A 15,089-nucleotide genomic window follows, 5' to 3' on the forward strand; every position below is an offset into this window, starting at 1 on the left:
AAGCTATATAAATTTTGCTATTTATTTAATGATTTGTTTGTTCTTTATTGTATTATTGTCTGGAATTGTCATTTCACCCAGAGCATCAACAGTTTTTTCTTATCGGCTTTTATTACATCTTTATATTTTAATGAAATTTAATTATCTATTTGAATCTGTTAAAGTCACGCTTTGTGTTCATCTAAAAATCTCTGTGGAGATGTGAGTTAAGACAAAAGTCACTGCACAATAAATGTTTATTTAGTTTGAAATAGAAATGAGTTCTCAGTGTTCTGTCACTGCATGTTGGATTGATATTAAGGGAGGAATATTGATTTTGATCACTGGAACTGGCGCAGTATTGATATGTGACTCGGTGGTCAAACAGCTGCGACTCAATTCAGAATCTTTCCCAGGAATGTAAGTAAGGATTTTAGTGCAAATCTATGATTTTTAGCACTTTTGTGGACTCTTGATTACAAAATGTGTTTTGTGTGACTTGCACAATCTATTTTTAGATCTAGATTGGATATTATTTGAAAAAAAAGTGTCTAAAGAAGGGAATTTGCAGTACAGTGCAGAGTGTATTGATATGGATATTAATTATATCAGGCTTAAATGATAAAACTTGTTAGTTTTAGAGAAGCAAAGAAATTATTGATGATTGGGTGGGAATTATTGATGTTCCTTCAGAGTGTATTTCAAATTCTACTTGAAAAAAATGTACCTGGAAGAACTTTAGCACGTTTTTGCCTGTTCAAGTATCTCCATGTTCCATTTTGTTTGGGATTGAAAATGTTTTAAGAAGCCGTTTCAATGTTGTGACACAAAATCTAAAGCGCTGTGCCAATTTCAGATCTTTATCAGACTGGAAAATTAAAGAGAAAAAAAAGTATTCGTCCAATTCCAAGCTTTTCCGCTACTTCACAATTTGTCAAGTCACGTTTATTTCTATAGCGCTTTTCACAAAGCAGCTTTACAGAATTTAACACTTAAGATGAACAATGTGTATTTATCTCTGATGAGCAGCTGTGGTGACTGTGGCAAGGAAAAACTCCCTTAGATGTTATGAGGAAGAAACCTTGAGAGGAACCAGACTCAAAAGTAAAACCTCATCCTCATTTGAGTGACATCAAGAGTTTGATCATCAAGAATTTGTCCTGTGAAAAAAAAACCCTGAAAGATCACTTTAGGTTCATTCTGCAGCACGAATTAACTCATCTTGTTTTATTTTTAAGTTGGGAGGTAAAAAATACATCAGTCTGAACTAAATATTACAAGTTATGCCCACAACATGTGATCTGAGGGGTCCAAGCATTCTTAAGAAAATAGATGAAAGACTGAAGAGACCGATGATTATATTATAGTGATGCTGACTCAGAGATGACCTACAGCAGGCGAGATCTTGGGCAGCATCTAGTTCTTCATATGGCATGGTGTAGTTTCTCCACAAGATGGAAGTATAGTCACTGAAATAAAGTGAATTATGTGTCTGGTGAAAACGATTTCAACACATAATCAAATAAAAAAAAAAAACGTAAACTCAGGCACCAAACATGCCTTGGCTTCTCGATTCCATTGCACGTAATTCTGTAATGATGTCATTTTCTTTCTCTCTTCAAACCAAACGATCCAATTTTTTTTATCAGCACATAATCATGCATTTCAGCCAACGCTCTTTTCCGATTCTCTTATCTTCATGAGACGCTTTCGATCTGAACTCCAGAGTTCACCACTGAAGCCTTTCGTCCGATTTATCATTAATACGCTCTGTTTTCTACCTGGACTGCGATACCAAAGCTCCCACACCCATGCTTCAGCTGGGTGAAGACATGATGTGCACGTCTACTCATCATGGGAGTACGTTTTCTCTCAGCCGGTAAAAGTAGAATCTGAATCAAGTGTGAATGTTGTGCCTGAACACAATGAGGACCAGAAGTATGACCTGGGGTTGCTGTTTTTTAACGTTTAATATAAACCGTATGGTCAGAGAATTTACACCCAGAGGTTGGATGGAGGAGTATCAAAAAGAGTTCAGTAGAAAAAGTTGGATACATTAAAGACAGTAAAAAAGTTACTAGATGCTGGGTGGATGAAAATAAAGGAGGCTTGTACAAGAAGGTGGATAGATGGATAGATAAATGGATGGATGGATGGATGGATGGATGGATGGATGGTTGGATGGATGGAGGCTGTTAGAAGGCCTCAGATAGACAGAGAGTGATGGATGGAAGGATGAAAGAATGAAGAAATGGATGGATGGATGGATGAATGAATGGATGGATGAAGGGACTAAAACATGCTGAAAACAAGGTTGGATAGATGAGGGGATATCAAGCAGGTAGGTGGAAGGATTGGATGAATAAAGAATTGTTGAACATGTAAAGAAGATCTGTGTGCTAGAGCTGTAGAGAAGATCTAGAACCTATGTATGTTGTAAAAGAATTGGATGAAATGTTGAGAAGATGAGTGCAGGAAGTTGGATGGATGGAGGAATCATGTCAATGGAAACAAGATGGCTAAAAAATAGATTTTTTAAAAAGTTGTTGTTCAATTAATTGACTTGAAGATGTTCTACCACTTAACTAAAGAGCTTTCCAATTTTTCATCAGCGGAACATATGAAGTATGGTAAATGTGTATGAGACATATGCAAGCCTTTATCCCTGCTAAAACCTTTAACATTTTGGATGGAAATTTGCCTTAAATCAGATATGGAGGAGTTGTGCAGGTGGATCGCATCTGGTTCTGGTCCTGCTCTGGATGACCATGCGTGATATAGACCTGCACTTGGGAGTAAGAAAGAGATATGGTGTAGGGGGTTTGCCAGGTTCGAAGATGCCTTCAACAACCGTAGCTGTAAATCTGGACCTCTGCAGTCCTGCGGAACCCACACCTGGGATGTCGGTACCACACTGGCCACACAAATCCATCCATGTTTATCCAATGTGGATTTACTAGGGATGTTAATGAGGAGATTTGTTTGGCTTGGAAGCTCTGAAGCAGTCTGGAAGTTTGCTTGTAAGCCTTCCGTGGAGAGTGGCAGATCTGGTACCTTTTTCCTCAAATTAAATTTAATAAGCCAAGGAAATGATTGGCAGACATGTTATGGTGTGCATAATGATTTATTTTTGCGCCTTAAACAATCCTCTTATGAGTTGGGATCAAGGAAGAGCAATCCAATTTTCCCTTTCCTCAGCGAGTGCGCCATGTGCTCCTGGAATCATAAAGCTTTAAAAAACGTGCTGACAGGAATCCAGAACATTTTCTTTACTTCTGAAAGACTTCAAGTCAGAGGATTAAGAAATGAGATGTTCGGATTGGAGGTACAGTACAAACAAGGAAAGATTCTGAAGCTTGTGGACAGAAAACTGTACAAAAGATACAACATGCTTCGTACAACATGAGATTAGCTAGTGGGTGTTTTTTTGTTTTTGGAATCCAGTGTCTTGTGTCGTAGAGATTCTGAAGCTCATGGACAGAAAAGTGTACAAAAATATTCCAAATATTTAAAATCTCATGAAATTAACTACAATTGTTCAAAAATGTGTTCTTCTGCTGAAAACCAGCACAAATAATTTAGAGTAAGTATTTCTACACACAAGTGTGACCAGCCAACAAAGCCAAGATTCTGAATCTTGTGGCCAGAAGAGTTCCAACTATTTAAAAATAAAGGTCAATCTTGCACAGATGTCTTTCTTTCTAGATGTTGTATTCATCATTCTTAAAGTGTACAAGCTCTAATCGAAGGAATTGAAGGTCCTACGACTATCTTGACCTTCAGAAGCTACCATTTTATTGGTCCTGTTTGATTACCGAAGCTTTAAATTTTGTCGAACTGCGAAATGCAGAACTGCAGTGGATTTGATATAAAAAGCTAGTGGAACAACATCTACTAGAACCTATACATAAATCTCAGACGTATCTCATACACCATCGAGCTAGCGTTGCACTTCCTGTCATTCCTTGAATATTTAGGACAGTATTAAATCCATTTTCATCCTGTTAGTAAGTTAGTATGTGTGTTTGCATGTGTGACGTGTGTGTATGTGTGTGTGTGTGTGTGTGTGTGTGTGTTTATTCTTTTTTGCTAGGTGCGTGCAGCATGCTAGTCAATCTGCTATATGGACTCAAGCCTTACATGGATGCTACAGATGAGAGCAGTTTTCTTCAGAACATGTTGATGGTCAACTCTCTGCATGTACTCATCAAGGTAAAGAGCAATGTGGTGTTGTAAATATATATATTGGCAAAAGTATTTGGACACCTGACTCTTCCAGCCTTATGTGGCTCTTCATCAAACTGTTACCACAAAGATGGAGGCAGAGAATTCTGTCGAATGAAATTTTCCTGTATTTGAACTGGGAGACGCAAACCTGCTTCAGCATTTCAGTGCAGAAAGGGAACTCCTCGAAGATATGCTTTACATGGTTTGGAAGTGTGTGGAAGATCTCAGTGGTAGACCAAGTACACAAAGTTGAAACACATTTGGAAAATATGACTCCAGTAACAGTAAAAGTGTCCCTTTTAACTTTCACTTGAGGAAAAGTACATACGTTTTTGCCTACAATTGCACTTACGTATCCAAAGTACTATGATTTATTATGGCTCTAATGTTCCTATTATTATTTTTGTTCTATCTCAGCACTCTGATCTATTAATAGAATGATATAACCGAATCAAACACTGATTGATTTCTATTACAATTATCATAATCCTAAAATGTTCTTTTTAACTACTTAAAAAAATTGTGCAATTAAGGCCACAGGTGATTAATGATCATTTATTCCTCTAAAAATGTTCTGCTTGTTCTTGAACTGACGCTGAAATTGTTGGTGATCAGTAGATGCCACCAAGCGCCAATCAAAACAAGTTGAAAACAGAACCTGCGCTGGCCCCTCATTGGTGATGTGTAGACCGGTTATCCTTATAAAATGACTGATTTTTTCGAAAACATTTAGTGAAAAGTAAGATATTTGACTTTGAAATGTAGTGACCATAGAATAAAAATCTTCCCAGGTGGAAATACTTCAGAAATGTACAAAAATGTGAAAAAAACAATAAAGAATTACATTTACTTTATTACTGTCCACCACTGAAGTTCAACACTGGAGTCAGCTCGAGGACACTGACCGTGCATGTACAGAATTGGCTACTTGTCTGCTCGACTTCTAACATTCTGTACATGCACAAGCCGACAAGCTGTTTCACACACACACACACACACACACACACACACCACCTGCTCAAGGACCCTCAGAGAACAAGTGCTCACTGCGTTGGTGAGAGGCTCTCGGGAGGCGAGCAGGAAATTATTTACGACCTAAACACTCCTGCTCGAGGGCTGAAATATATAAAGTTGATATAGTGAGCCTGGGGATGCAGGCCGAGTTCCAGACACACTCCAAACTCATCTCAGCTGAGAACACAAACATTTTTTTTTGTTTTTTTTCAGAGTGTGTCAGGGTTCTGTAGGAAATGTTTGTCGAAATGCGAAAGGAAAACAGGAAGCAGGTGACACACTTTACTGTAAAATTATAACGGTTTCATTGTTTGGGTGAAGTGAAGGTCAGAGTTTGGTGTCAGTTTGTATCTTTAATATGAACCCAGATTACATGGTTTGTATATTCAGAGCTGTGAAAGAAAGAAAGTACAGAAAATAAATCCAGGGAAAGAAAAAAACTGCAATAAAAAATGAGCAACTAAATAAAGGAATAAGAGAAACAACAGAAACGTGGAAGGAAAGAAATTTAATAATAATGCAATGATGATGATGATGATGATGATGATCTGTCATCTCCTTTCATGTCTTTACCTAGCTTCATCTCCTCTCCTGTATCTTCCTCTCCTCCTCTCCATCTTCACCACTCTCTGTTCCTCTCTTTATATTTCCTTTCCTATCTTTCCACGTCTCCTATAATCTTTTGTGTTCCCTCTCTTCTCTTCTCTTCTCTTCTCTTCTCTTCTCTTCTCTTCTCTTCTCTTCTCTTCTCTTCTCTTCTCTTCAGCCTTCCCCTCCTCTTCTAAACCTTTCCTTTCCTCGTCTCTCTACCTATCCTCTTCTCTTCCGGTTGTCAGTCAGTAAAAGAACCTGAGCTGTTTCAGTGTTGCGCCTTCACCCCTCACCACCCGGAGCAGGACCTCAGCAGACTCTCATGTCTGAATGTTCAAGAGGGAAAAAGGAATCATTTGAGGAATCAGTTGATATGTTTTGGCCTGTGTGTATATGAGGTGTGATATTTGGCGTAAGGCTGAGTAAGTGACATGATCAGTATTTTGGAGGGAGTTTTATGTGCAGTTATGTAGACCGGGTTCAGACATCCGGCCTCTGGAGAGCAAGAGAGCGAGAGAGAGAGAGAGAGAGAGAGAGAGAGAGAGAGAGAGAGAGAGAGAGAGAGAAAGAGCGAGAGAGAGTGCTGCATTGCCCGTGGCCCACATGTGGTTGTGACTTGGCCTGGACTTTTGTCTACACAAAAGAAAAAGCTCTGACATTGTTTTCGTAAATCCAGCTGTTATAAAACAAGCTCATTTTTTCGCTGTCTTTTATATACGAGCTCATCGCTACATGAGGGCTGTAAATATGATCACTTCTATCTTGCAATTTCACGGCAGTCTTTCACTCGTCCGTCTCTGAGACTGATGCTTTCAGAGTCGAGGTGTTCAGCTGTACAACCACAGTGCAGGACAGTTTAGTGATTTCATGCTTAATGACACTTGATTTAGCTGTCTCAGAGTCAGACGCCCTCACTGCAGACTGTTTAACAGAGAGAGAGACTGAAAGTTAAACAGACAGAAATTCAAAGAGACAGACAGGCAGTTAAACAGGCAAACATATAGACAGTTAAACGGACAGACAGATAAACAGATAAACAGCTAGTTAAATAGACAAACATATAGACAGTTAAACAGACAAACAGTTAAACAGCCAGACAGGTAAATAGAAAGGCAGACAGACAGACAGTTAAACAGAAACTCAGACAGACAATTAAACAAAAAGTCAGACAGACAGTTAAACAGAAAGTCAGACAGACAGACAGGCAGCTATACAGACCAAAAGTTACACAGACAGACAGTTAAACAGACAGAGAGACAGACAGTTAAAAAGACAGAGAGACAGGCAGTTATACAGACAGTCAGGTATACAGAGAGACAGTTAAACAGACAGACAGATTAACAGACAGAGAGATAGGCAGTTAAACAGACAGACAATTAAACAGACAGACAGTTGTATAGACAGACAGTTTAACAGACAGACAGTTTAACAGACAAAGAGACAGGCAGTTAAACAGACAGACAGTTAAACAGTCAGAGAGACAGACAGTTGTACAGACAGACAGTTGAACAGACAGAGAGACAGGCAAGTCCTAATTCTTTCCTGTAACTTGCTGCCTTATTGTTCTGAGTTTTAAACTCGGTTTCTGCTGAATGATTTAACGATCCACGCTGCAGTGTAATAATAATCATATATATTTTATTCATATCTCACTTTCCTAATAATGCAGCACAAACCAGCTCGGTTAACCGGGATGTCCTGCTGGGCTCGAAATGCCCCATGTTTTACATTTCTACTGAACATTAATCAACAGCAGAATGAGTTTTCCAGTATTCTTTATTCTAATCAACATAGAGAAGCATTGCTGCTGGTAATATTTATATTACAGAGACGATATTCAAGATATGAGAGAGAGAGAGCGCGAAAGAGAGACAGAGAGAGGGAAAGAAAGAAAGAAAGAAAGAAAGAAAGAAAGAAAGAAAGAAAGAAAGAAAGAAAGAAAGAAAGAAAGAAAGAAAAAGATTTTGTCGCTTTATGTAATAGGTGGAACATCTGACAGGAGGCAGATGATCATAATATGAGAAAGATATGAGAAAGATATGATAATGGATATTGACGATATGATGTATATGATCCTGATGATGATGATGATGATGACGACAACAATGATATGATGATGTTGATGATGATAATGATGATATAATGAATATAATATTGATAATGATGATAAATAACTGTATTAAGGCACTGTGAAGGTTCCTTTACACAGCTTTTCTCTCTGCACAGCTCCATGAGAGGTTACAGAGGTTTGGAGCACAGAAACCAGCACCAGTCGAGGACCACGCTGAACAACTGGCACAAGAGGTGAGAGAACTTTCTAGAAGACACTCTCTAGTTAGGAGCTAGATGGAGAATGTAATCAAACACTAAAAACTTTAACACAAATGCATCATGAGTAACATTAAGTCACTTTTGGTTTTCTTCAAGCGATGAAACATAAGTGTAATAAAGATCATGTTCAGATCTTTGGGGAAAAAAATGAAATGAAAATGAATATAAACAACAATGGCAGCTTGGTTTTTTCATCTCCAGAGCCACGTCTGGAATGTAGTGTGGATGCGGTAGTAAGATCCTGTGGATTGTTTTCCGATATTCATCATGCACAAGTTGCTGAAAGGTTTCTACATTTTCGGGGGTTGAATTTGTTAAGGGTCTTCCTGACCTCTTGTCGTCTTCCACTCTTTTGAAGCATGTCAAGCAGATGTCGTGTCAAACGTCTCTGTGGAAGATTTGCCCAGTTTCACACAGAATTTGCTCTACCTTGTTCTAACTCGCTGTCCGTGATGAAATCGCAGACGTGGTAATGCAGGTGGTCAAAACAGCACCAGTTAGCATCGTTAGTCTCGAAACTTTGATACCACCTCATAATCCACTCATAAATAAAAAGAAGCGACCAAAATCTAGTTGAGTAAAAAGAGATTTTACTTTGAAATGTATTGAAGTTAAAGTAAAAGTCTCCTCAAATAGAAATACTTCAGTAAAGTACAGATACGCGAAAAAGCTACTTAAGTACAGTAACGAAATATATTTACTTCTTACTGTCCACCACTGTGTCACAGGAACTGCAGCTCATGATTGAACCTGGAACCCTGCGAGCTCTGAGGCAACAACATAGCTGTCATGCCATATAGGGCAATTCAGGAAACATGAATCTTAACATTCCTGCCATTTTTTTCAAGCCTGACTTTAAATAAAATAAAAAAAAGGCTCTTGGTAGGAGGCTGGATAATGTCCAGCTCCTGTGTGTGTCAGGAAGGAACCGACAATGCAGAACAGCTTCTGATGAACTTAGCATGTCCATCTCTGTGGTGTCCCACTGCGCTTTAGACATCAATCTTGACTCTGTTCATGCTAATAGCTTCTAGCTGAATCATCCCAAAAGCTTTTTTGCTTTTGGCCGTATCAGTTCGTATCTGCGGTGATGGTCGAAACAGAAGATTATCTCTCGGCTGTGAGGGCAACCGCTGGCTGTTTCTTGAAACCACGCACCATAAGCCGTATCGCTTTCCATCTGACCGCGGAGCGAACGCAAGGAGGACGTTTCGTGCTCTAAGCTGCTAAAACTATTTTTCCACGTGTCGCTAGCCCTGTGTTGAGTTTCATGTTAATGTCCGTGTCTGGTGACGTTCGTGACCGCAGTGAGCTCTGCTAGCCTCGTTGGTGACCTGCAATGCAGACAATGGTACTACATTTGGATTCGTACTAGAATTAATCCCCTCTGAGACTGGATTTCTGCACCGTCTTTTAAGGATCATCTCTTATATTGTTAATAATTTTAACAATACTGAAAATATACTGTCTGGACAAAAGTTTGTGGATCCCTGACCACCTTCTTTTTGAACATCCCGTTCCACTTTTACTCCCCATTTACTGTTACAACAATCTACACTCCTCTGGGAAGATGTTCCACTAGATTTTGTGGAGATTTGTGGTCATTCAGCTACGTGGGGTGTTAGTAAAGTCAGGTACTGATGTAGGTGAGGTGAGGAGGCCTGGAGTGCAGTCAGTGTTCACATTCATCCAAAGGTGTTCAGTAGGGTTTGAGCTCTATAGCATTTCACTCACGATCTTCCACACAATTCCAACCCATGTTTTCTTCATAGAGCTGGCTTTGTGCACAAGGTCATTGTCATGCTGGAACAGGTTTGGGTCTCCTAGTTCAAGTGAAGTAAAAATGTCATGCTACCACATTCAAAGACATCCTACACAATTGTGTATGTGCAACGTTTGGGGGAAACTTCCAACAATTTGGGGAAGAACGACATATGGCTGAAAAAATCTGGTGTCCCAACACTTTTTCCCATATAGTGTATATTAACTTATATTAATAGCTGGTTTAAGGCAAATTATTTAGACGGCTTTTATAAATCTAACAGAACTGAGGAGAGTGGTTTACCGATGTAGGTGAGATGAGGAGATCTGGGGTGCAATCAGAGCTCACATCCATCCCAAAGGTGTTTAATAGGGTTTTGAGCTTTTTAACAGGCAACTCAAGATTATCCACACACTTCCAACCCATGTTATCTCCAAGGTGGTGGGTTTGTGCAATTAAAAAGTACATGCCACCAGATCCAAAGACATTGTATAGAAGTGTGTGCCTCCAAGTTTGTAAGAGTTTGGAGAAGAACCATATTTGGGTGGAAAAGTCAGATGTCCCAATTCTTTTGCTCATATAATGTATAATGCATGAATATCCAGGGGTCTTTGGAGTCTAGTTCCTCTCAAGGTTTCTTCCTCATCTGCTTTGTAAGAATGTCTATTGTTAAAAGTATTGTTAAAATTGAATTATATTTTTTCCATCTGAAAATGTTCTTGCATGGTTGAAGCCATAATTCTCTTTTTTTCCCCAAAAAAATAAATACCAATACAAACTTTAAAAAATGTGTTTTCTATTTAAAATCATTTATTGTCCTGCTCCCTGGTCAATTTTTATACACAGGTAACGTATCATCCTCCATCATTGTTAGTGATGATTCAGACACGTTATTCATATGTTTTGGTTCCTGTGGACTGAACACCAGCCAACTGCAGGGTCTCATTCAGACGTAAAAGCAGATTTGCGTTTTATTGGCTCTGGTAGGCCTATTACAGTAAATCTAAGAGTTACGAGGGCCAATGCAAATATTAAACACGTCTTATTCGTTATACATACAGGACAAAGAAAGCTATGATTAGCATACAGTATAAGTAACTATATACACTGCAATTATTTCTTTTTAAGTGGTAAGAAATTCTCATACTGCCAAACTCTCAATATTTCCATTTTTTTTGCAGATAATGAAGGAACTGCATACTTTAGAGGCCAGACCAGACGTTAAGGAGCTGATACACTTGCTATCCAAACCTCATGTCCAGGTAATGCTGCATGATAAGCTATAAAGTTTGTGTGCTTGGAGCTTAAGCAGTATATAATAATTATATGAGTAAAATGCATATAGCAGAAGTTTCAGCATGTTACATTATCTGCATGCTTATAAATTCATTTGGCATTATATAGCACACTTTAGCTCATTTGTGCATTTATCTAATCATCCAATCATGTGGCGGCAGTGCAATAGTTATTAAATTAAGCGGAAGGAAATCACGAGTTGTAAATAATGTTCATCAAAAATGTCAGTATGATGTCTGTGATTTATATGTGACGTAGTTGTTTTATAAACTGCTGATCTCCTGGGAATTTCACAGACAGCGGTCTTAAGAGTTTATACAAAGTGGTGTGAAAGACAAAAAACATCCTGTGAGCAGACCCCCTCTAAAACTCTTTGGGTACTTTGAGGATGGATTGGACTGTAGTTAATGTCAACACTGACTCAGGACTACTTTTCGCTTCTGATCATTATCACTGCACCCAGCAACATCGTATATCCGCTACAAATGGACTTTCGGTGCAACCCAGATGAGGATGGGTTCCCTCTTGAGTCTGGTTCCTCTCAAGGTTTCTTCCTTATGCCGTCTCGGGGAGTTTTTCCTTGCCACAGTCGCCACCGGCTCGCTCATCAGGGACAAACTTACTTATAAAGAACATATTCACTTTTAATCTACACATTATCTGTGTAAAGCTGCTTTGAGACAATGTTCATCGTTAAAAGTGCAATCAGATAAAAATTTATTAAATTGAATTAAATTGAATTCATGAGAGAGTTAAGAGAAGAATGAGCAGACTGGTCTGAGCTGACTGAGAAACTGAGATTTGTGAGAAAATCCCAAAAGATACCTATAATCTGAGGCCAAAGTCCGTAGTCTTTGATTGCTGATTTGTCATGATGAAAATCTAGCAGTGTCAGAAGATTTCAGACTCGTTCCTGCGGTGTGACTTCTCCTACGACAACCATCAAATCGAGAACCAATAGGAGCGTCGAACCTGACGACGCAATAAGCGCGACAACTTCAAACCATCTCAGGGTGGTTTGTCGTAAATACAATGTTCATACAATCTGACAAGCAACAATGGCAAAGGAGTATAAAAACCCGCACAGTGCGAGTCATATAATCACTCTTTGCAAACGTGGTGAGCAGAAAAACATCAAATCTTGGGGTTGATGAGCTTCAATAGCAGAGGACCTCAGCTTTCACTCCTGTCAGCCAAAAACAGGAATCTTGAGGAACTCATGGGCACAATTTGTCCAGATTGGATGTAACCATAATAGCCTCTGAATCTTTATTCTCAGCCCACAGGTGTGGAACCTGATGTGATCTTCTGCTCTTCTAGCCCATCCCAGCCCAAGGTTAGGGTTAGGGTTAGGGTTTTGAGTAAGGTGTGATGCAGTCTGATTATTCTCCTCATCAACAAGGATTTTCACCCTGTAGACCCTTCCTTCTGCTAACAGGTTGTTATCTGTTTTTCACATTACTGTGTATAAACTCTATGGACTGCTGTGTGTTAAATTCCCAGGAGATTTCTGAAATACTTAAACCAGCCCATGTGGCGCAATCACCTATGTCACAGTTAGAGTCACAGAAATCACAAGGTTTTTCCTTATTCTGATGTTTAATGTAAATATTAGGTGAAGATTGAATTAACGAACTGTAGAACTGTATCAGTCAGCTGGTGTATAGGTATGATAGTGAATACCATTACAATTCTTTCCTGAATGATTGGATGACTCACAATTACAGCTGGAAATAAAATATCTAGGAAAATAGAATGGGAGAAAAATGGAAAATATACATGGAAATGGGAAATCAAACGGATGGATATTGTATTTGCCTTTTCCACTCTCGCGTCGTTTCCAAACATAATTTCCAATTAGTCTTTTTACGTTGCCTTTCCATTTCCAGACCCTTGTCCAACCATCAGTCAAGTCTGACTAGCTGCTTCCAGACACACTCAACCAAAAGTCAGTGGAAACAAAAAAAAAAAAGAAAAGAAAGAAAAGCAAGATGACACTGTTTGGCTGCTAGATTTGTTGCAGGGAAAATCTCAAGCGGACCAGACGCTGATTAATGCCAATTACTACAGTACAAACAACCGTGAAACTAAAACTCATCGGGAGATTTTTCGGTATTGTGTCTAACTGCAGCTGTCACGTCAGGATAAATGCAGTGTACTGACATTCATTTCTGGTCGACTTAATGTTTTTTTTCCATCACAAAAGCCCAGATTTATTATGTTCTAAATCAGTTTTTGGTGTAACAACAAGTTTATCCGTCATTAGCTAATCAGAAGGCTCGGCCCAGGCCAAAGGAAGTTGATTGACAGCTAAAACAAAAATTAGCTTTTCCATTCCATGTCGATTCTTCATGCGATTCTTCTTAGGCTTGAGCAAATGTTAGCTAACGTCTGCTAGCTAGCATGGGTATGAACGCTTAGCAACAAGCTACAATAATAACAAGTTAGCACAGCAGCACATTTGATGTTTCATCTTTCACATTCAAAGCTCGTTCATCCACAGGGTCAAAGTTTACCTCAGGAAACTGTGGGAAGTGAAATGAACTGATAACAAAATCTTTTTGGCAAGCATATTTTTTGCATTTACTCAATTTTATCCCAAAATACATATAGAGAGATAGATGAAGAGCGAGAGAGAGAAACAAAGAGACTTAAAAATAATTTCATTGCACACTGTTTCAGATTTCCTGATAGCATTAGCATCAGTCACGCCTAATACTCTGAAAACAGGAGTGTATTAATCCATTCCTTATTTGGTCGGATTCTTGTAGCTAGCTCGAATGGTTCTTTGGGGAGAAAATCAATCTCTAGCGAATGTGCTTTTCCTGGAGACAACACAAATACTCTCAGTGTTCGGGAAGCGTGATTATTATGGCCCAAGCTAGCACTAGTGTTCTGCTTCGTAGCCAATCGAAACATCACTGAACCCCGGGACGCAGGTTGTTTTTTTCTTCCCCCCGATGACTCAAAGGACACAGGAATACTTTCTGTGCTTTAGAAGACATTGGCAGAGGTTCCTGTACAGAAGCTTAACCAGTGACAGCTTCATTCATTCAGCGCTTTAGCGATAAAGCGCTACTTGGATCGTTTGTTGTTCTCGATTTATTTCCTGCGCTAATTCTCGTCTCTGAAAAAAAAGTGATATACGTTTGCAAAATCCGATGAATAAAAAATCTGTTGTTGAGTGTTTTTCGGAAAGTGTTTTTCGGCTTCTCATGTATATCCACAGCACGTAACCATGTCAAAAGCTTTGGCAATCTTTTTTTTTTTTAGGAACTTCTCTCAGTGCATGATATCGTAGCCCAGAAAGAGTACGAGCCCAAAATTCCAGCGCTGGCAGCTGAGGATGATGAAGATGAAGAAGACTCAGTCAGGATTATTTGCTTGATGAAAAGCAAAGAACCTCTGGTTAGTTTCTCTGGAGCACTGAGATATTTTCCTACCTCACTGTATTTAGAAAAGAATGCACAACTAGTCTGTATTCCATGTCGGATAGTGGCAACTTTCATAATTGCATCATTGCGTAGGTTATTATGAACGGGTAAGTGGTAGCTCAGTGGTTAAAACCTTGGAAATACTGATAATAAGGTTGTGCGTTCCAGCTGCCTATGCTAGGGGCCCTTGAGCGAGGCCCTTAACCTTATCTGCTCAATTGGGACACCAGACTTTCTTGCCATGTGTGGTTCTTCCCCCAAAATGCTACCACAAAGTTGGAGGCACACAATTGTACAGGATGTTTTGGATGCTGTAGAAGGAAACTTTCGCTTCACTAGAAACTAGGAGACCCAAACCTCTTTCAGCATGACAATGCACCTATGCACAAAGCCAGCTCCATAAAGATCTGCTTTACATTGGGTTGAAAGTGTGTGGAAGATCTGGATTGGCTATA

At 39.2% G+C, this 15,089-nt stretch overlaps 1 protein-coding gene across 1 annotated transcript in view; it reads left to right on the forward strand.

The window, feature by feature from the left end:
- The first annotated feature begins 373 nt into the window (after nucleotides 1-373).
- Nucleotides 374-15,089, forward strand: part of mpp7b (MAGUK p55 scaffold protein 7b) — a 57,004-nt gene continuing 42,288 nt past the window's right edge. The window contains 5 exon segments of the mRNA XM_046876520.1: nucleotides 374-399; nucleotides 4,073-4,191; nucleotides 8,038-8,115; nucleotides 11,086-11,166; nucleotides 14,474-14,608. Of these exon segments, the coding sequence (XP_046732476.1) occupies nucleotides 4,084-4,191; nucleotides 8,038-8,115; nucleotides 11,086-11,166; nucleotides 14,474-14,608 (402 nt within the window). The 5' untranslated portion in view covers nucleotides 374-399; nucleotides 4,073-4,083.

The sequence above is a fragment of the Silurus meridionalis genome, chromosome 20, assembly GCF_014805685.1.
Source record: "Silurus meridionalis isolate SWU-2019-XX chromosome 20, ASM1480568v1, whole genome shotgun sequence".
NCBI classification, from domain to species: Eukaryota; Metazoa; Chordata; class Actinopteri; order Siluriformes; family Siluridae; genus Silurus; species Silurus meridionalis.